The 22,113-nt window shown below is 42.4% G+C and overlaps 1 protein-coding gene across 3 annotated transcripts in view; it reads left to right on the top strand.

The window, feature by feature from the left end:
• LOC122398166 (telomerase-binding protein EST1A-like) overlaps positions 1–16,401 on the top strand; it is a 138,827-nt gene extending 122,426 nt beyond the window's left edge. For all 3 annotated transcript variants that reach the window (XM_043397829.1, XM_043397831.1, XM_043397830.1), the window contains 4 exons: positions 945–1,107; positions 12,993–13,213; positions 14,799–14,883; positions 15,650–16,401. In XM_043397829.1, coding sequence (XP_043253764.1) covers positions 945–1,107; positions 12,993–13,213; positions 14,799–14,883; positions 15,650–15,786 — 606 coding nt within the window. In that variant the 3' untranslated portion in view covers positions 15,787–16,401. The remainder of the gene's footprint in view (positions 1–944; positions 1,108–12,992; positions 13,214–14,798; positions 14,884–15,649) is intronic.
• Positions 16,402–22,113: the final 5,712 nt, after the last annotated feature.

Genomic DNA, 22,113 nt, shown 5'->3' on the forward strand with positions numbered 1-22,113 from the left:
CCGAACGCACCGCGGTATTCAGGGCCGCGTATCGATCATCGTCCCACGAGCCGAGGGTAACATTAGAGGGCTCATTACGTTCGTATCCTTTGTAACAACAATGGCTACTTGGCATTCGCGTTATGCCGTCGGCTCGACATTGTTCTCCGCGGTGTGCGCGACCGTTTCACGAGGCAACGTGTGCATACGTGGGATTCAATTGGAGGGTAATGCGTCTTCCGTTGCATCCTGCGTCCTCTCCTGCTCGATCCTCGAACAAATGGAACTTGCGTTACGTACGGGGATTCGTGGAAAGGGACGGCTCGAAAAGTTCCGTATTACTTCGCGGGAACGACCAAAGAAATTGATGGCTTTTCTTCGAAACTACGATCCAGATCTGTTTGGGCTCGTGGAACGCGTAAGAGGATCGAAATGTAACTTTCGGAGTTTGCTACACAATACCGAAAATGGCAAAATTTTATTCGCCAGGATCAACGTATGGCAATTTCTTTAAAGACCACATTTTTAAAGTAGTTTATAATTTTCTAAGTACGTAAGAAAAACGTGAAAAGTCTTGTTATTTTTCACGCGTTTGCAAATGACTATATTTGTCATTGTCGTTTCACAATCTATGCTTCGTCGTAGGTAATTCCTATTGTGTTGCTTTATGGTTACTTTACGTGATTTCTTCGCGAAGGTGACTCAGTACCGAGCGTACTTGAGTTATTAATCTCTACTTATTTGTATTATTGGCAAGCATCCTGTTTGGCGCTCACAATAGAATCGCCTCTCGTTGTTTTAATTTATAGCCGACATAAATTATCACGATACACTGGCCCCGTCGCAGCAAAGGAAACATTCTTCTCGTTTCTGTTATTCAGTCGCCGATGACGATAAGGGACTTTCTTGCGAACCGTGATAAAAATAGCGAACGGCGGATTCATCGTGGCCTTTGTCTGTTTCAGCAAATTCTGCAAAACTCCTCGGTATCAGTGGAGATCGAAGTGAAACCGAGGCAACTGGTCCCGGACACTAATTGCTTCATCGATTATCTGCCGCAATTGCAAAATATCACGAAGGCGATTTCCGGCGCGCAGCCGATCTATACGCTTATGGTGCCGCTTGTGGGTAAGTGACACTCTCGTAACTATTAAAAATTTCACTCTCTGTCGTGCTTTTTACTCGCCTTTCCTTCCAGATTAATTCTTCTCTCAATAATCTATTTTTATTCGTAACTTCGCGAAAAGAAGCCATTTTAAGGATCGAATTAATTGTAAATAGTTTTTCTTAGTTTTTGGATGTAAGAATACATTATTTTATTCCAAAACAAAATTTAAGAATATCGATGTTTTAAACGAGCTAACAATTTTGAAACGAAGCTGTTTTTAATCCCCAATTTGTAGATCATACTATTCCTCCTAAAATATAGAAAGTTTATATCACGTTAAATTTTAAATCTTTATTTTTCACTATAACGTCATGAAACTTTAGCATTCAATTCCTGAATAGTATTAATTTCGAAAAAAAAATAAAAAAAATATCGATCTCTGACTGCCTGGTCCCCTTAAAGATTGAATCTTTTGGACTTTCGCGTAAATAAATTACAAATAGTTCTTCTTATTTTTTAGATTCGAGAATTTATTTTATTCCAAAAGAAATTCAAGAATATCGATGTTCTAAACAAGCTAACAATTTAATTGTAGGTCATTTCTCCAAAAATTTAGGAAATTTAGATCGCGTTGAATGTTTCGTAGATCAAATTTTTTCCTCCACGTGATAAATACGTGATTTCGGAGTTACGCGAGGTTCTGGTTAATTGCCCGCGCGAAATCGAGGATCGTTTCGGTTTCGTAAGACTGCACGGGTCAGAGGAATACAAGGAAGAGATTAAATAATTCTACACGGTCGCCAGAAACATCTCGGAACAACCGGTTGACCCCTCGGGGTCCCGGCGGGCATTTCTTTCGACCGAAGGTCGTCGATTATCCCGGCCGAGAGGTGGGCAACTCCGTTCGAAATAATGCCTCGTTGCGCTCCGTGGAAAAAAGTAAAACGTATTAAATAATCGCCGATAAATAACGACGGAGGAGGTCGTGGCTCTTCTCGCGCGGGATACCTCTGTACTCTCGATGGCCGGGCAAAAATAAAAGGAGGCCCGATGCGAATCGATCGACTCGAATATCGTAAAACCCGCCTCCGCGTTCTGCCTCCCCCTCTACCCCGTCGCGAAGATTCGCCGAATACTCGGAACACGCTTGGGAAAAAGGAGATTCGATTGTCGAACATACAGCGATGGGAATGATATAGCTCCGATGAATTATAAAGCACGTTCCCCTAATTTACACGGTAAAACCGATGTCGTTGACCCCTTGGATCTCGAATTATACTTTGAGTTGTGCTGTTAAATTATAAATTTTCAAAGAATATTTTTTGAAATGTCGCTTCATTTATTGTAGAATTCAAAATAAGACGAAAATGAAGAATACCAATTTGTTGATCGAGGCTTCGTTAAAAAGTTATTAACGTTTGAAGTTCCGCCTGTGAAACGGGAATCCTGCGAACAGTTTCGAACTTCAAACGTCGATAACTTTTTAACGAAGCCTCGATCAACAAATTGGTATCCTTGATTTTCGACTTAATTTGATCCCCAGAATCTTCCATTAAAATTTCCCCAGGGGTGGTCGAACACCCTGTGTATTTACCCCTTTTTTCGGGGTCGAATAAACGATAATTCCCGTCGTATTTTACATTAATTTATTAGTCGTGTCCGTAACTTGGTACGCGCGGCTCGTTAATGTTTCATTACGCGAGTCGTGAAAATGGTCGCCCGTAACGTAATTGCCCCGCGGAAAGCGATAAACGTTTGATGAAGATTACAGTGTATCGATTCTTACGAAAAATGTCCAACGAGTTTCGCAGAGTCTCGTCGCGAGCGTCGTTAAAAGTATCGCCCGAGGGCGATCGTGTCATCGAGAGAACATCATCAACGGGTCATGGCGTGGGTCAAAACGACGCGCAAATATCCGACTCACCTTGCGATGACGATCGTCGTCGTCGTCATCGTTCGTCGCGTACACGATCGACGCATCTTTCCCTTCTACGAATCTAAAAATCGCTAAACGTCAAGGTCGGTATTTTCGTAATGCATCGACCTTTAATAAAACTTCAGGTGTACATTGAATAATTAAAAGAAGGTGCACGCGAGTATCGAACGATCAATCATTATCGATACAGGGGGTTCTTCGTACGTCTCTTAGTCATTAATATCAGAAATTATGCATTTATAATGGGGGCCGATTAGCAGAGTAATTTAAGTATTGAATCGATGGAGTTTGATGTATTGTTTGATCGAGATTGTTCATATTTGTATGATCGAAATAATTCTGTTATTGATAATACAAGCAGAAAAAATATTGTGTTCATAATGAAACATTTAGGTACTTTAAGCATTAAATTTGAAGAAATATCGTAATATAATGTTTGATCCAGATTGTTGGACATTTCTATTATATTACTAAGGTAATAATCGAGCTTCAATGATTCAGAAACTGCTGTTAGAAGTATTGTGTATATCTAAGGGTGGTTAAATTTCCCTTCAAACAAATTTTCTGGCTTCACCAACCAAACGTTATTCGAATTATTCTAATTAAAATTGTCGTCACATTGCAAACATCTAACGAGGGTTGAATATTTTCTTCCTGTTCAAACATCTTTTCCGTTTCGTTCGAATTGTTCCAGCAGCGATCAGAATTACCGATGGAAGAAGCGCTCGGTATTCACGGGTTACGTAATTAACGTGTACGCAAACGCCATTAAACGAGACTCGCCAAGTTCGCAACCGATTCCAAAAATAATTTGCTCTGTTCGCTGGGTGCCAAGAGTTTCGCTTTTTACCAGCAGAAGCGACATTCCGTTAGCTCGAACATCGAAGCGGATGGTAATTACCCATACGCGCGAGCGTACTTTAGCATAGCAATTACCCAATTACCGAGCTGCGTGTAACTGTCGAATTGGCGTGCTCGTATTGCGGCCCGAGGCGATCGTTAATGTGCTCCAGTCGACGCCAACGACCCGCCGTCGTCGATCGGCGTCGACGAGTCGTCGAAAGGATCCTTGAGAATCAAGCCTGTGACGTGTCTGATCAAAAAACAAATCTTTGATACGCTAGTTTGGAAAATAGAGAACCGACCGTGATAAGGTTCGATCACGGTGACACGCAATTAGAAGCTCTCGTGGCAATTATGCAGATTGGGGGATGATCTTCGACTTGACACGTGCCATCCAGCGTCCTGAGTCGTTGATTATCAAGGAAATATTCATTTTTTAGAGCCTTCGTTTCTGGTAAAATTTATTCCATTTTCTATCGAATCAAACGAGGGTAGTTCGTCGTATTTATTGAATATTTTTTTATTTACTGTGTATTTGGAGGTATTGAGTAATTATAACTTCAGTGGGTAGTTTATTGAGTAGTCTTTAATAGGCTTTAGCTATCAATCGTTGAAATATTAATTTCTTAGAGCTTTCGTTTCTGGTAAAATTAATTCCATTTCTTATCGAAACAAACGAGGGTAGTTAGTCGTTCTATTTCGTGAATATTTTTTTATTTACAGTGTATTTGGAGGTATTGAGTAATTATAACTTCAGTGGATAGTCCATTAAGTAGTCTTCAATAGGCTTTAGCCATCAGTCGTTGATTATTAATTTTTTGGGGCCTTCGTTTCTATGAAAATTAATTCCATTTTCTATCGAAACAAACGAGGGTAGTTAGTCGTTCTATTTCGTGAATATTTTTTTATTTACAGTGTATTTAGTGTTATTGAGAAATTATAACTTCAGTGGATGGTCTAATGAGTAGCCTTTAATAGACTTCAGCCATCAGTCGTTGATTATTAATTTTTTAGAGCCTTCGTTCCCACGAAAGTTAATTCCATTTTCTATCGAAACAAACGAGGGTGGTTCGTTGATTCATTTATTAAAATTTTATATATATACAGTGTCTTTGACAGTTTCGAATAATTGCAACCTGATCACTGTGTTCGATCAATGTTGATTAATATTAAACGCGACACTACGACCCGCGATAATAATGTCTTCGTTGTAATCGATCGCGATGTTCCCCCGATGCAAATGCGAACGACGACAGCGGAAACGTCTTCATCATAGCGAGCGTTTCTTTTTTTCTCTTTCTTTTTTTTTTTTCCTTGTCAAGCGATACGCGGCGGGTACGTAATTGGCGATAAATAAACGATCTTCCTTTGGCGGTTGACGCTAGCTAGGAATTTTACGACGATACCGGTGGATTTACAGGCGTTACCGCGGAATGTATTCCGCTTGCACGTCGAACATACTTCGAGATGTTTATTAGTTTTCTTGCACGCCTTCTTTCCACCGGCAATCGTAAATATTCCAGCGTTATCGCGCCGCGTCTTCCGCCTGGCGAATTTTTCCAGCCGCGTAACGAGAGTGTCTGATCAGCGACGGGCTACGTCCACTTGCGTTTCTTCGTTCTGACCATAAAGCGCAGTTTCCGTTAACCCTTTCGTTACTGCTGCATTCGTTTCGATGCAACCGTGTCTCGTACACTTTCGAACGCAGGTCGACTCGTTCTTTCGCGTCTTCGAACGCAATTATCAGCTCCTAATCCAAAAGATCGATCGTTCCTCCGATAAAAAAATTTTACAATTTTCTTTTGCTAAAAAAATAGTTTATATAAGCTGAGAGAGTAATTTTAGACTTCTCAAGGTTCGTTCAATTATATTTATTTTTGAATTTACAATAATTTATTTTTGTGTCACGAATTATATTTCCACGCTCTTGAAAGTCACCTCCATTAATTTGTACCGTATTTATGGAGAATTTCGAGCACAAAAATGGACGTGTATTTCGTCTCGCCAGGAATAATCGCGACTTTAAATAAGAAACCGAGCGTTCGCGAGAACACGGCCCGAAGTCGACAGAGGGTTCAAGGCCATTTGAAATGGAAAGGTCCATCGATCACTGTTACATGATTGCATATTACCGGTGATTGGATCGATATTCAGGCGAATCAATTTCGAGGCACCGCCATTAGCCACAGACACGTTGTTCGGGATTCGAAGTTAACAGAGAGCTCTCTGTTCTTTGGCCAAGGTCTGGGTCAAGTTCACCGCGAACGGGAACGGGGAATCGACCCTCTGGAATTTTGCCGGGTGAAAGCAGACCGATGTCCGCGTAGGTTTGTCTAATTTAACGAATCCCCCGTTAAACGTCGTCTCGAAAACTATCCGGGAGCTCGGGAGCAATCGTTATGTCGTTAAAATTCCATTGTCGGTAATCCATTAGCTAATATGACAACTCAATTAACGTGGGAGACAGCGTTTAGATTTATGACACGAGCCTGACTTTGCTATTTTTACATTCAGAGCGCCCGCGATGCGTTTCTGCATTACCATTGCACTGCAGTCGAAAATCAAAACAAACATTGTTCACGAAATATTTAAATTTGTAAATTAGAATCGACGAAAATTAAAAAATTTGTTAAACTTCAGTAGAGAAGAGATTAATAACTTTCTGGCAAGAGACTGTATTTCTCATATTTATGGTTTCTTTGGACCAAAGTATATTACGTGAAGTAGTCGAGGGAGGGTTTTATCACATTTTATTTGAGGTGGTTCACCCTGTGCACGTATATTGCGAAAGCAAAGCTCGTATTTCCTTTTTCTCCGGGTATCACGGGAAATAAGCGTCCTCGAGTTTACGAGTACAAAGGCTATCGCGTTCCTGGTCTCGTTTGGAAATGGGATCGTTGTTCTCTATCGCGGAAACATGCATTCGTATCAGCATTCCTTCGCGCGCACTATAAATCCTCTATCTGCTTACCATACGCACGGTGTGCGCGAATTTTGGTCGGAACGCGTGCTTGAACTCGATGAAATTTGCTATTCCGTGTTAAATGGCATCCGGGGGACTGTGCGCGCGGAATAATCGACGAATCGATTTACAAGCGAATTACTCGCTCGCTATCCACTTAGAAATGCATCTTCTCGTTCCCTTTGCCTCTGGATTTCCACCTTTTCCGCGCCCGTTCAATTATTTAACACTCGATTCCACATTCTAAATCAAAAGAACAATTTTGTTCCAACGAAATCAACATGGCGGGTTTCGATAAAAATATGCGACGATTTTTGGGTAATTTTTCTTGGGTTAATTATTAAACATGTAAATTCCAAAATATGTCCAGACATTTATTTATGTTATTTTATAATTTTTTATTTATTTTATGGTTACACAATTTTCTATAATTTCTTGTAATTTTAAAATAGATCTTTAGACGTGGTACTAAATGTTTAGATTTTTTAAACACGTGGAAGGAAGCTTTCGGTTTATTCGATCCTGCATCATGGTTTTTCCCCCCTCAACTCGAAAGAATTGGTCCGCGATTGGCGATTCCGAACAGGCAATCGAGCAAGGTTGTACTTTACACCAGGTATTCGATCGTGCGGTGCCCATTTATCTTCGACCGTCGATTTTCCGTCGATTGCTGCTAGTAGGAAACAGGTAAATAGGGATAAAATGTAAATATGGGAACGTGAGGGAACGGTTCGAAGGGAATCGCGATGAAAGGGGGGAGAATATCATGGGCGGTTTACTTCGAGGATCACTTTGAATACAGAAGTGGATATTCCGTTTTTGAACGATTGCTGTATTAGGTATTCGGAGACGTAACAAGGTTAGCAATAAAGTACGAAACAAACAAAAAATTCTCCCAATTCTCCTACCTTTCGATCCCATTTAAAATGCAAGAATTATTCGACTAATTGGTAAACGTTGACATAATTACCAGGTGTGTCTGTGGGGGCCACTTTAAAATATGTATAATACAGAGTTTCCTTTAAGTGAGGAACATTATTACAAGTTTAGTAAGCAATTAAATGCAGTTTGAAGAGTTAGATAAGTTACAGTTAAAATATAAAAGTAAATTGTACATTCATTCTGGTATATTTTCAATAATACATACGTAGCACAGAATTTCGTTTGAATTAGAATTAGTTAATGGTAGATTAAAATACAGAAATAAATTATAGAAGTCAACACAGAATTTTGTTTGACAGAAGCAAATATCGAGCCTGTTTTGAAGACTCGATGTTTGATTAAAATGCTGAGGGAAATTATAAGGGGTGGTTTGTTCCATACCGTGCACGCGGAAAGAGGATACCAATCAGCGTGGTACGTTTCGCAAGAAAGTAATTCCCGTCTTCGTTGGATGGTCCCCGGGAATCGAACGGAACCGTAGGTCGAGCAAAACGTCGCAAATCCGTATCGGATTCTGCGCCTGTGTTTACGAGGGGGTGGGTTCCGGGGTGGACTAATGCATACCAAATGTCGTTGAATCTCCAATTGAAAGTGCCTCTCCCGAGCGAGGTTCGGGGGCGGGTGTTTGGCATGGAACCCGAGTGTGTTCCGATATTCCTGGACCTCGAGGTTCGCGTGTACGCGAGTCGATTATCGGATTTCAGCGATGGCTCCGAACCGTCGTGCGGGGATGGGTGAGCGGAGGAAACGGGGGGTGGGAAATAAAAAAAAACATGTACGCGTAGGCAGTCGGTTCGAGACAGAAAAACACGTCTGCCAGCGAGAGAGATTCTTCGGGGGACTTTTGGCGGTCGAGCGTCACCCGGCTACAATTTATTCGAGAAAGTCGGAAGGGCTGGTATCATCCCCCGCGAAACGCGTATTCGGTTTCCTTTCCACCCCTCCAGCACCCGGCCTGACAGTGGGTTAATTTATCTGAACGGGGGGAAAAGTTTGCTACGGCGGGAGTCTCGTTTACAGTGTCGCGGAATGTTCGCGTCGGGGGCCCCGATCCCCGGTGGTTGGAGCTCGATGGCCGTGGAATAATTGTTTCAGACTTCCTCCGGGGATACCGTGGCTTCGTCTCGATGGCAGAAAATGCAAAAAGGGAGAATAATCGGGGCGGAGATGCGTCTTGAATCTCGAAGGAAATTAAATTCTTTAACGTCCGTTGCAAGGAATACCCTTAATACAGTAAAATTCCAATTATCCGGCATACTTGGGACTGGGGTAATGTCAGAAAATCAAATATTCCGGATAATTGGACCGCACCTACAGTATCAAGTGATAAAAACAAGGCATTGGTCCATTTTTATGGTGTTAAGGGACAATTTCTCCAACATTCTCGGAATTTCTAAATATCCTTCACCAAAATGTGCGTTGTTTGCATTTTGAAACATTAAAATCCTCCATTCCGTTCAGAAGTTATGATTTTTTAAACATACGAAATGAAATTTCAGGGGAATCATTCATGTCTCTGATCAGACATTAGATTTTCTGTAAGGAATTTTTTTCTCGAAACTGAGTAGGATTTCGAGGATATGTATAATGACCAAAAATTATTGTAATTAACCCCACTAGCTAAAAATAATTTTTTCAGAACGATTCAAAATTTTTTTTTTGTCTGAAAAATTTAGTCACCTCCTGAATTTTTTTCTCGAAACTGAGTAGGATTTCGATGATATATGTAATGACCAAAAATTATTGTAATTAACCCCACTAGCTAAAAATAATTTTTTTAGAACGATTAAAAATTTTCTAATTTCACCGAAAAATTTAGGCATCTCCTGAATTTTTTTCTCGAAACTGAGTAGGAATTCGGGGATATGTATAATGACCAAATATTATTGTAATTATCCCCACTAGCTAAAAATAATTTTTTTAGAACGATTCGAAGTTTTTTAATTTCGCCGAAAAATTTAGGCACTTCCTGAATTTTTTTCTCGAAGCTGAGTAGGATTTTGGGGGTATGTGTAATGACCAAAACTTATTATAATTAACCCCACTAGCTAAAAATAATTTTTTCAGAACGATTCGAAATTTTTTAATTTCGTCTGAAAAATTTAGTCACCCTCTGTCGATTTTTCTTAAAAATTAGCTTTCCATTTTTAATTACTTTGGTTGACGCTGTATAGATTTGTAGGCATCCATGGGCTCTACTTCACAAATAAATTCCACTGAAATACGTTCACTATCATAGGAGTTATGGTCATTTGAAAGGGGTTTAAATACTCATTACTCGTTGGAGTCAAATTTAAACCACACAAGTGTGCATTTAATTTATATTTAGCATTGTTATCTTGCAGTTGATGAGGACTCGTTTAATACTTCTTGGAGTAAAATTTAAACAACGCAAGTATACGTTTAAACTATGTAAAATTACTTCTGCCTATCGAACAGCCTCCAAGTAAAATGTATTCTCGTACGATAACGGTCGCCGCTCGATGAAGACATTTTGTTGGAAATTGATCGTGTGTGTCCCGTGTAAATGCGAGCAAGGTAACGCGTGCTGCGGAGGTTGTATCGAGGGAAACGGGGTGTCGGTGTCGAGTGACGTTGATGGCAGGCGAGGCTCAAAGGAGCCAGCACGGACTCGGCAGACCCATTCTCCGTCGGTTGGTGACCACCATGGGCATCGCCCACGTACCGATCGTGCCTGGACAACGGCGGCGTAGTCGTCGGGGCCAATCGCCCACCGTTTCAGACCGTATGCATGCATTCATGTATGAGCCGTGAGAACCTAACTGTGAACGTAGCCCGTTGTCGGGGCCAGACGGACCGTGGCTGGCCGGCCGGGGTCAAAGGGCAGCGCCAGTCGATTTTGCATGAACGCGCACTTTCGTTTTTCGGTGCCACGGATGACAAAAGGAGACACGGGACTCGAGGAACGCCCGGAGACAAAAGAGAAACGACGCTCGAACGTGCGTATGGCGATGCGTCGATGTACCAAGGGATGACTGGGGAAATATTCCCTTCGTTCCTTGGCGAAACACGAACGAGACATACAGTATCATCGCGAACGAAACGATGGTTCGAAATTTTTGAGGCTACGTGTTTCAGTAGTGATTCTTAAATTGAACGTTTCTGTATCAACTGAGAGTTCAACGATACCTGCTGGTGTCGAATTTCACCTCCGCTGTACGAAAGATGAACAGGTCGACGTTCATTTTAAGAATCGTTACTCTATATCAGCGATACTCGAGCACTGGACGTGGGGAACAATATTTAGTGTTTTTACAATGCAATAATAGAAAACAGTGTAATTAAATCTTTCGTTCAAAATGGTGGACACCTATAGTGGTCCATTTGACAGAGTATTCTGATCTACGTTTTAACCGAGTTCGTTCGATCAACGAAACGGCAAATCCGCGTCGAACTGAAATTAATCTAGGTTTTCGTTCGAACGGAGAATAGAAGGAGGCGATGGGGAATTTTGCGTTCGCATATTCGGCGTTGAAAGCGTCGCTTTGAAAGGGAAGCACGTTAGATTGCAGCGAACGCGTTTGAAGTCGGAATATGGCATCGCGAATCCCGTAATAAAATTTGCGAATGTCGAATAGAAACGTTCGAATTATTTAAAATCCGGCTGCGAACAGGGCGGAGAAATGCGTGGAATTCTGTCACGTACCACTGTCGACAGTCCAATTACCGCTTGTCAGAAACACTCCGAAATTGTTTCTCTGTGCGCCGGGCGACTCTCCGCGTCCTGATTATTATTAAATGTCGCGCAACGTCCAGGTATGAAACATACTTGTTCCAGAAATTAAAAACTCAAGGGCTTCGGGCAGAGGATGAATAATAAATTGAATAAAAATATCCGGTAAAAGAACATCCCTCGAACGGTGAATTCACTCTGCGTTTCAAGAAGCAATTTAAATTCTCTTCGAATATAATATTGATATATTCGTCACAGAAAATGGTGCCTTGTGAATTTGCTAAAATTCACTTGACCTTGCTGTAGCATAGATTGATCTTGCAGGAGCTTCCCAAGAATTTAAAGTCTAAAATTACTTCACATTTTACAAATTGAACAGTGTGAAAAGTTTGATGTCGAATATTCTTTTCTTACTCTCGCCATTTATTCTCGATCATCATATATTTTACTTCGTAAACTGCACGCGTTCTATTTTCTCGATTCGTGTTACCTCCGTTAAGAAATGATGAACGATTCCCGATTGAAACGAGCTCGGTTTTTCGCCGCTGAATATTTCACCGGGCCGAGTGACCGAAATATTCGGGAAGAACACCTTCCAATGGGATCGAGGGCTTTCTCGATCGAGCACAGAAATTCCTCGTTCGTTACTTATTGACTTTCCACTTCCTGCAGAAGTCTTCGGGGCATTCGTTCCTTTCTCCATTTAGAATGACCGAAAGTGCATGGTCCCGGACTCATATATAATTCCCTGCTCTCCTCGCGGAGGTAGTCGTCAAATTCTCCCAGGATTTATAGATCCACCGAGCATTCGAAACGGAATCCCGCTGAAGCGTGGAAAGTGCTTTTTTCTGGAAATTCGGAGAGAAAAATGATCACCGTCGCGGAGCAATAACGATTCGAATTACTTGCAGTTCAACGAAGGAGCAAATGCTGCGAGATAATGCTATTTACAGCATACACGTGACTCTGTTATTCACGGTGTTACAAATTTTCAAGAGGATTCCGCAAATTGGGATTAGTTTCACTCGCTGATTCAACGACGAACAATTATTTGACACAATTTGCTTGCCAAAGGTGGCTCAGCTCGCAGCAGGATATTTGCATAACTCTTTTACGAACTGAATTTTCCATCGTTTCGGGCCAAGTTTCCCGTAAACGAGTCTGAGGAAAGTTCGTTAGCGGCGCATTCGTGCGGGGGAGGGGTTGGCCAGCAAAGTTTGCGTAAACACTATTAGGGCTCCTTCGTTAAAATTCCGCGTTAACGCCTTTTTTTCGCGAAACCGCCACGTCGATGAAAAAACTTTTTCGCCCGAGTCGAGATGTCCTTTCCTCGATTGCTTCAGGAACGAGTTCGCGTCGAGATTGCAGCCTTTCCCTGGAGGGAAAAAACAGATCGTTGGAGGGGGGAACTCTGTGGTTTCGCGGTTTATAGGATAATGATTTATTTCAAGTTTAAATTTAAATCTTGATGATATTTCTGAATTTTTAGAATGTTCTCTTAATGGAACGCTCGAATTTTTGTTTCCAGTTCTGAACGAGCTCGAGGGTCTGACCAGGGGCGCCGACTCCAGGGACTGTCCCCCGGCTTCGAGGGCGGCTTTGGACCCGGAGCACGTGGCCCGTGTAGCAGAAAGCGCAAAGGCGGCTCTGGCGTTCGCCAGAAGCAGGAACCCGGCGATCAGATGCTTAACCACGAGAGGAACTGTTCTTACATCTAGCACATTTACGATGGAGGAGGATGTCGAGAAGGTAATTAGTTGTATCAATTAATCAATTTTACGTTCTACGCTGTAGAACTCGAGTACACTGGCAAACGATCTTTAGTCTAACTTTCAACTCTTTATGAAACGTTCATACTCGATGTAGCAACTAGAACTTTTGTGGCGTTGCTTCCCATGCTCGCCACCAGAGGGGTCGCGCTCTCACAAGCGCTCGACCGACCCCTCGGTTGCTATACATTCCCAATATCCTAGTCGTCTAAGGCAGGATCTGCTAGATAGCCTTACTGATGAGCCCACTAGCAGGTCCACTAGCGCCACACATACTTTTAACACTTTGACTGCCACGTCACCCCCATATATGGATGACAGGATTTACCACTATGATACTAGAAAAATTAATTCTCAAGTTAAAATGTTGAGGGAAATAAATTTCAGCAAGGTTACACAAATAAGTACTGAAACAAATTTGAGGTTATGTAGCTTACCAATGGTCTAAAATGAAAATTTTGCTTTTGCAGTATATTATACAGTTTTGATCTGGCAGTGAACGTGTTAAAGTACCAGTAATAAAGAGAAATTGCCCATGGATCCTCTGAAGATCTCATCCAGTCTCATTGCTATTTAGTTCTTAATAATTTGACTGATTCCTCTGTGCATGATGAAGTAGAGGCAAAGTAATTCGACTAAGATTTATGAGAAAGAAATTTCAGTTTACGTATGTAGTTTACGATGGTCAGAAAACAAAATTTTAGTCTTGATCTGCCAGTGGACGAGTGAATTACGTTTTCGCCAAATTCTGTAAGCGTCATGGCGACGGTTAAGAGACCCCAGCAATGGTAAAGGAGGAGGATCGAGGGGGAGAAAGGATTAGAGCAGGTTCGAGGAGTGTCTAAAGACACAAGCAGGGATTGACCAGTGCTCATTGAAGCGCGAATGTTATCATAAGGGGTCGAGTATCCGAGAACCCCCACGTGGTATACAGATAAACTCTTCTCACGGCGTGGTAACTTCTGGCGCAGCACGCATCTCGGCCTCCCGCTTATCTCGTTGGTTACATGCAGGATACATGGGTAGGATACGGTCGTAACAGGAACCTTGATCTGTCAAACGATAGATAACGCGCGCTGCGAGCTCGTTAGATTTTATTCTCCACGCCTCGCCACCCTCCGGACTCCTTCTTCCTTTTCCTTGTCGCCTTTTCGTTCGTTCTCGCATCCTTGCTCTTCCTTATCCCTTTGCTCCACTTCGAAAGTCCCGCGAAACTGTACTTCAACCGCGTTACAAGGCACTGTATTCAGACCCATCGACACTCGAGCACCCTACCCATTTCGATAAAATATTTAAAATTGTGCAATTTGTTAATCAAGTATAATTTCCGATCGAAACGTAAAGGACAATCCGAGTAAAGTTTCGCCTGGATCTGACAAAGTTTCTAGGAATCATAGGGAAGTCACAAAAACACGCAGACTTCGAATTTTCTATTGAATCCTCTTTGAAGGAAATATGTTTTTGAAATTTCGAAAGTCACGACTTTCCATCCAGAAACCATTGGGATTCGCGCGCGGTTGACGCCGTGTCGTTTCGCAAATGATAAACCGGCGACTCTGTTGCAGGACGGGCTGACAAGAAACGATGACAGAATACTGGCTACGTGCTTGAGCCTCTGCAAAGCGGGTAACAAAGATCAACTAAATGCAAGTACGTATACGAGACTTATATTTCACCGCGGTGTACTCCGAACACGTTTCGAACGTTCCTGCGGCTTTGATAGTGATTAATACCGGGTCGATTGTAATTTTCGTTTACGCGGAGATTAACCGTTATCGGGGTAGCTGCATGCACCGCGTTGGAATCGACTTTTATTGGTCCTTATCGACCGCGGAATTTATCGTACGACGTTCTACTAAATTACTCAACTCTTCGCGCGGATAACACCTGATAAAATTCGTTTCGTTACTGATCGACTAATTTTTTACTTAAACGCTATTCGTTGTACTCGTGCACGTTTCAGGAAATCAATAATAATTTATTAAATTAATTGTTCGAAGTGCATCGATGCAAAGTAAAATTCCCACCCTTTGACGAAAAAATTGTATCATGTAGAAAAATAGTAAATACATTGGAAACGGTAATAGTTCTCAAAACTGTAGTATTCTAAACTAAATCAAAACTAAAATTGCTTCTTCTACCGTCTGTAGAGTATGCATACTTTTTATAAAGCAAACTATTATAAGCAAACAGGAGTATATAATGCTTGTGAACAAGTATCTAGCTTTGATATCTAGCCCGAGTGCCCCAGAATACTTGTCGACCCATCTTAGCTCGCAAGTTAACTGTCTGCAAGGATTTTAGTCCCGGTTGTCGATGACTTTGGTTTGCAACGACCCTTCCCAAAAATGCTTACGAGCAGAATAGTTGCACGTACGATGGGGGTGAGACTATTCGTTGGTTTCTGTCCGGACAGAAGAGGGCCAGCCAAGACGCCTTAGAAGGGAAGTGGTTCTGTTGACGGAGGACCGGAACCTGAGGGTGAAGGCCCTGGCGAGGGACGTGCCCGTCAGAGAGGTGCCCGACTTCATGCAGTGGGCTGGCCTCGGCTGAGACGCTTCCTCGACCAAATCACACACCCGCTAACGAAAAATCTCCCGTTACCCCCGCCGAGTAAACATTGACAAGCAGCAGCAACAGCGACGACACCCGTGCAGCAAACAGCCCCCCAAAGCGAGACGGTGTAAAAGGAAAGCGTGGACGAGCAAAGAGGGATGTCTCGTCGGTGGATGTTCATCGTGCACACCCCACTTCCCCCTCCCACCACACATACACACATATCGTGGCAGACCAGCCGCCACACGCGTGCTACGGAACCATCATCCGTTCACGTAAGTTCGTCCTGATTGTCGGGGTTGCCTCTTTCGCGGACGCGCGTAGAGGACGACGAATAGCAGTCGCGTGTTTTCGTCGCGACGAAGTTACTTAGGGGTCGAGAAATTAAGGTAAATTAGATCCGTACGGAATGGACGAGGTGATGCGCGTCGACAGGATTAGCTGACATCCGGGAAGCATTTCTCGCGCTGGGATGTAGCAATGGCGACCGGTAGACCCTCGACGAAGAAAATGGCGCGTGAGAGTCTCTTCGTTCGTCGGAGGCGAAACGGGAAAACGGTGATTGACTGAAGAAAATTGAAAGAGAGAGAGAGAGAAATAGAGAATGTGAGAAAGAGAATTAGTAGAAGCGTCGGTATTTTTACACGTACGAATATTTTTTGGTTGATTTTTTATCGACGACGACCGCCCCGCGGCCGGCTTTTTTTGTGTACCTTCCTTTTATCATGTTTGTATAACAATCTATACACATATACATATACATATATATACATATATATATATATCTCTACATGTATATATTTATACGCACTTTTGAATATTGTATACGCCGTATGCGGTCGTTGGAGGATGCGCTCGGAATCCGCGTACATCCGCGTGTTGTTTGCCTCTTTCATTTTGTTCTCTTTTTTATGCCGTCCTTAGCGAGCCTCGTACCGAATGGTTCTGGAATTGACTTTTCTTTCTTTCACCCCGGCACTCTTTTCGTTTCCTTTCTTTTTTTACGGAACAAACAACCCTCGCGAGGAGCGAGCGTCCTTCATCGAGCTTTTCGAAGCGTTTTTCTCCGGGCTGTTTTTTCCCTTTTTTTTTTAATAATTCTATGATTTTTTCGTACATCATTTTACGTAGAGGTTTTTCTTTTTATAGAAATTTTGTGACGCCTCATGGATCGCGGGCGAAACGGTGCGTTTTATTGAATTTTGTAATTTTAAAATACCGTACTCTATGTTTGGAACGATCCACCGACAGGTCGATTGGCGCGGTGTCGTTTGCAATTGAGAAATAAAAAATCGTAAATCATAAATGCCCAGATTTATTATTTCGATTCAAATACATGTAGAAGCCTAAATCAAGTTAATTAACCATTTGTAATTGCAATGGACATCGTATCAACTTCGTTGGAAGATTGAATCTGACACCGACGCGTCTTCAATCCGTGAGCCGTTACGAGAATCATTTTAATTTCTTTTTATATCGATTTACGCGTTTGGTATTGGTCCGTGGTAAGGAGGATACATTTTTTACAGCACAAAGTAACGCGTCTAAAGTTTAAGAGCCATGCCGTACGAGGTCCCGAATCCTCGTCGTTTTCCAGCGGCTGCGCGCGTGTCCTTGTCGAGCATGCTGCGACCATGTGAATTTTTAATTGATACACCTGCACGCGTGGGACACGAAAGATCGAACGACACCGGTATTTCGCTCGTATCTACCGCGAGAGACAGTTCCTTTTTGTTGGCGAAGTCGACGCCATTTTGTTCAGATTCGGCGTCACTTGGTCGGCGAAGGTACCGTTATTTCGCCATTTTAACTTGCCCACCATTTTGTTGACAAAATCAGTGCCATTTTGTCGATCGAATCGCCACAAATGGACGTCGTTTTATTCGCTAAATCGGCTCCATTTTGTCGATCGAAGCACCGCGAATTCGTCGACCAAACTGCCACCATTTTGTTGACTAAAATTCATTCCATTTTGTCATCGAAGTCGGCGCCATCCGTTCGAACAAACGGATGTCGTTCTGTCCACTGAATTGACATCGTTTCGTCGACGAAATCGGCAGAATTTCGGCAACCAAATGCATTCCACTTTGTCGGCCATGGTGGCGCCACTCGTTCGGTCAAACCGACGCCATCTTGTCGACCAAGCAGACGCCACGTCGCGATCAAAATTGGCCGCGTTTGATCAAGTTTGCACGTAACAGGATCAATTAAAATGAATTTTAGCGTGTAACCCGAGGCCAATGATTGTAATCGTCGCGCGACTGTCCCTTCGCGATGCTTCGAGTTTTTTAAATTTGGTACTCTTCGAAGGTCGGACCTCGAAAGGCATTCGTTCCCAACGACGATTCCCCGCTCCCCCTGCGATGCCGTTTTCCCTTTCGTTTCTTCGCCCTCTGTGATTCATATTTTCTGTCCCGTCCCTTTAGAATCTTCTGTGACGATACCGAAACGAATGAAACCACACGTATAACCACACAGTATTGCACTTTAAAGTTTCCAACGTTACGGTTACATGCACTTTACATAAACCCAGTACTCGTTCAAGGAGACAAAATCGTCATGGAAATCACAGTCGATTATAGAGGGCGAACGCAGTGAACTCTGTTACCGTGATAAATAACGAATTACAATCGTTGACCAAGAATGACTCTATTAAAACGATTCAGCGAGAAGCAATCGCATCGCGTGACCGCGCCTCGACGATCAAACGACTGTCGATCGTAACGTTGCACCGCGATCGATCGCGAGCGGACATCGACTGAACGACAAAACGAGAAGCAAGCTTGCGTATTCGATGATTATCTACGCGTGTGCATCATACCGACTCCGCGCTTTTTCTTGTTGCCTGCGATCTTTATGAATTCTTTTTTTCTAAACTTAGTTGTTAAATTAGGAGGTAACCGAGATTTGTTGTCGCTCGTATTCGTTGATTTTGTAGGACCTAGAGTGTTCAGCGCGATCGCGTGCATATCAAAGATTAATCTGTCGCGGGAGATCGAACCTCTGGAACCTTTCGTCCATTGGGGAACGTAAAATTATTTTAGAAACGAAAAATATGTGAACCGTGAACTGTTTGGAAAGGTTGGACGCGGAGCGGTTTCAGTCTGGGGAAAAATTAAATGGCCGCTCGAGGTCACGTGACGGAGGAGCGCGCATGCGTGGGAGTTGGAACGGTGGATCGAATTCATCGATCGTGTTAAATTTTTCGTCCACTTTTAAGTGCAAATTTATTTCTTTTGGGCATAAAATGGTTCGTACTGCATTTTTAAATATTACAATCGGGAAATAAATGATTGCTGGAGGTATCTTAATATAAATCACATTAGACGCGAGTCAGACCATTTTAAAAGAAAAAGTATGACGATTGAAGTAATGGGTATAGTCAGTGACCTTGAGCGGTCGATTAATTTTATTTCGACTGTAGTTGTTCGCGAAATACTGCATCCAGTGCATGTACATAGGAACGAAAATAGCCATTTTACTATAAAATTGAAATTGACCATTTGTAAATGAGAGAAAGGGTTAAAAGAAAGATCGATGCGATTCGCCAGACACGATCAACCGCGGTGGATCAATCGTTTATCGTCGAATTAGACGCGTTTAAGCGAACGTAGGCTTGGTACGATCAAGAACATTCCGAGTAGAATGATCGATATCGAACTAGCGACGAGATCATGCAAGCTTTTGTAACTGTTTTTCCTTTCCTTTTTGAATTTTGATGCGCCACGGCGTCGATCGGAGGAACAATCCAGAGTGATTTTTATATACGAAGTTCCCTCGCGACTTTTTAGCCATAATTGATTTTTAGATCTCTCCGCCGGTCGATCCACGCTTGGCCATTAGTCGTCGAACTAATCGTCTAATAGTCTCAGTGTTTTGTGCTAACCGAGTTGTAATCGATGGATGGAGGATTCGTCTTGTCCTTGAAATTTTTAATTCAATGGTCGAGGATTTGGTGTTTTAATCGTTGCACGTTGCGTATACAGGGTGGGATGTAATTCAGCACAGAACGATGAAAATTCACGAGATTAACTTCCTTTGGAAAAGTGAGTTTAAAGGCAACGTTGAATTTTTAATCGAGTTTCCTGGTCCAACAGGGTATGCATGCCTTCGTGTTCAAAATTTGTTTGTATCGTGTTTTGTGTTTGTAAATAATTATCTATTATTTAACAATTTGCGATTTTACGATCGATTATAATGCGTTTTAAATTTCTTGCTAAGAAAATTGTTGAAATTTGATGGTTGTTGAAAGGAAGCATAGCGTTGACCTACACAAATACAATTAAATATTATTATTAGAATATGGATTTTATGTACTTATAGCATATAGTGTAACCGAAATCACGTGTAAATCATGTTCAAAATATATAATACACACGCGTAAATAGAATGCGTTTATAGAGCATGCATATACTAGGAACGTTAATAAATTTCTCGAAAACAAATTCTCAGACAAAGGCAAAAATTGATTGGGTAAATTTTTGTTTTGTTCTTGTTTTTGCGGCAGCGCGAATTAAATTCCATCCTGTAGAATTCGACGGAATTCGAATTAGAGCGAACATTGAGAAACGTGGGACCGAGAGACGAGAAAACGCGAGGTGTCCTATTTTTCGACAAAGATATAGTTACTTAACGATCCCTAGCGATTAATCGATGCAGGTGCATGTGTGAGAACACGGTTAGAGTGTGCGTGAGCCAGGCAGAGTGAAAGAGCGCGCCCGAGAGAGGAGCAAATCACGCGACGTAAGAACGATCGCTCGCGCGAAGCGAACTTATGGTTAACTTAATTCTTCTTGATCGTGCTTTTCATTTTTTTTTTTATTACGTAATTAGTTGGTACACCATCGCTATTGTTAGTATTATTTTTTAACGTAGAGAACGTATACATTAGTACACGGCTAGCACGGTGCTACACGTGAGGAACGTGACACGCACTTGCGCGCTACAAATTCGAAGGCTCCTTTGACTAGAAATTTTCCCGGAAAATTGTAAAACGACAAAAAAAATGAGAATGAACGGCTAGGTGGCGTGAACGGATTCAACGACCTTTTAAATGACAAAATTGTCGTGGTACGTTTATAAATTCATTCGAATTGGGGTAAGAAAATAAAAAGAAAGAGGAATTTAAGTGACGTTTCATATAATTAACTGTTTAAATATTTTTCATAATTAAATTTCCCAAAGTTACTTCAAAATTTGTTTCGATACAATATTGAGAAATACTTGTCGTCCAGTTCGTCGCATGTATAGCGCGAATATCGAAAGATGGGTCCCAGGGCCGATTTTCTTTGCACCCATCTCTACATAAAAAAAAAAAAATTCTGTGGGGTCGTCGTTGAGTCCTGAAGCGCCCGTGACGCCGTCGAACGTACACCGTCATTGTTTTCGCTAACTTGTAAGTGCGTCTCCGTAGGCTTGTTAGAGATAGCGGCGAACACAGCAGGCAACGGGGCGCGTAAGTTCCGAATCGATCGCGCGGACGGGAGAGCGTGAGAGAATGCGATAGAATGAGAGAGGAGCCAGCTAGAATCGGTCGCGTTGGGCATTCGACGGAAACGATCGCGATCGAGGGCCGCCAAGCAATAATTTAGCGCTCGAATTTTGCACATCCATGCACGAAACACTGTGTCACGTTGGTCTCTACTAGCAAATAGTCTTCAGCAGTGCAATAACGCGGCGCGTGATCGCGACGTTTATCGTCATCCATCCATTTTCGTTCGATTCGAGGAGATTCGGATCGAATCACGAAGGAATTCGCTGCTTTCTTCTACGCGTAGACGGAAGATCGATGGACCCGTTTTTATCGAACGTTTCGAACGGAGGAATTCTCGGTGTTTGTCGCGAACCGTCGTAGAAATTATCGCAAAACTCATCGCCACGGGGTCCGGTCGCGAACGGAATATTTTTTAGAAAGGAGCTTGTTAATCCTGAATAACCCGCGTGCATGGTATGGACGTCACCGAAACATCGATTCAGTAGACTATTATTAGCAAATCGTCTTGAGATCCGAGACTCTGTCGAGGGATGAAAGGGTCGTCGATCGGGTTCTGGAGGGTTAAGAAGCTCCCGTTCGATTGATTTTACGCTGGCCATAAATGAAGAAAACAAAAAAAAAAACAAATAAACGGGAAAAAATGAAGAACCGCCTGACGATAGATAGACAAATGACGTAGGTTTAAGGGACGTCGACGGGCAGACTCGTGGAACGTCGACGTCGCGATTTTTAGGGCGCGATTTATACGTTCGCGGAGCGAACGGTGACCCCCTCTGGTCGTCGTTCACCGGGACAAACATACACCGTAAGTGTACCTATAAATGCATATA

This window comes from Colletes gigas, unplaced genomic scaffold (assembly GCF_013123115.1).
Source record: "Colletes gigas isolate AHSC1104 unplaced genomic scaffold, ASM1312311v1 Colletes_gigas_Sc00011, whole genome shotgun sequence".
NCBI classification, from domain to species: Eukaryota; Metazoa; Arthropoda; class Insecta; order Hymenoptera; family Colletidae; genus Colletes; species Colletes gigas.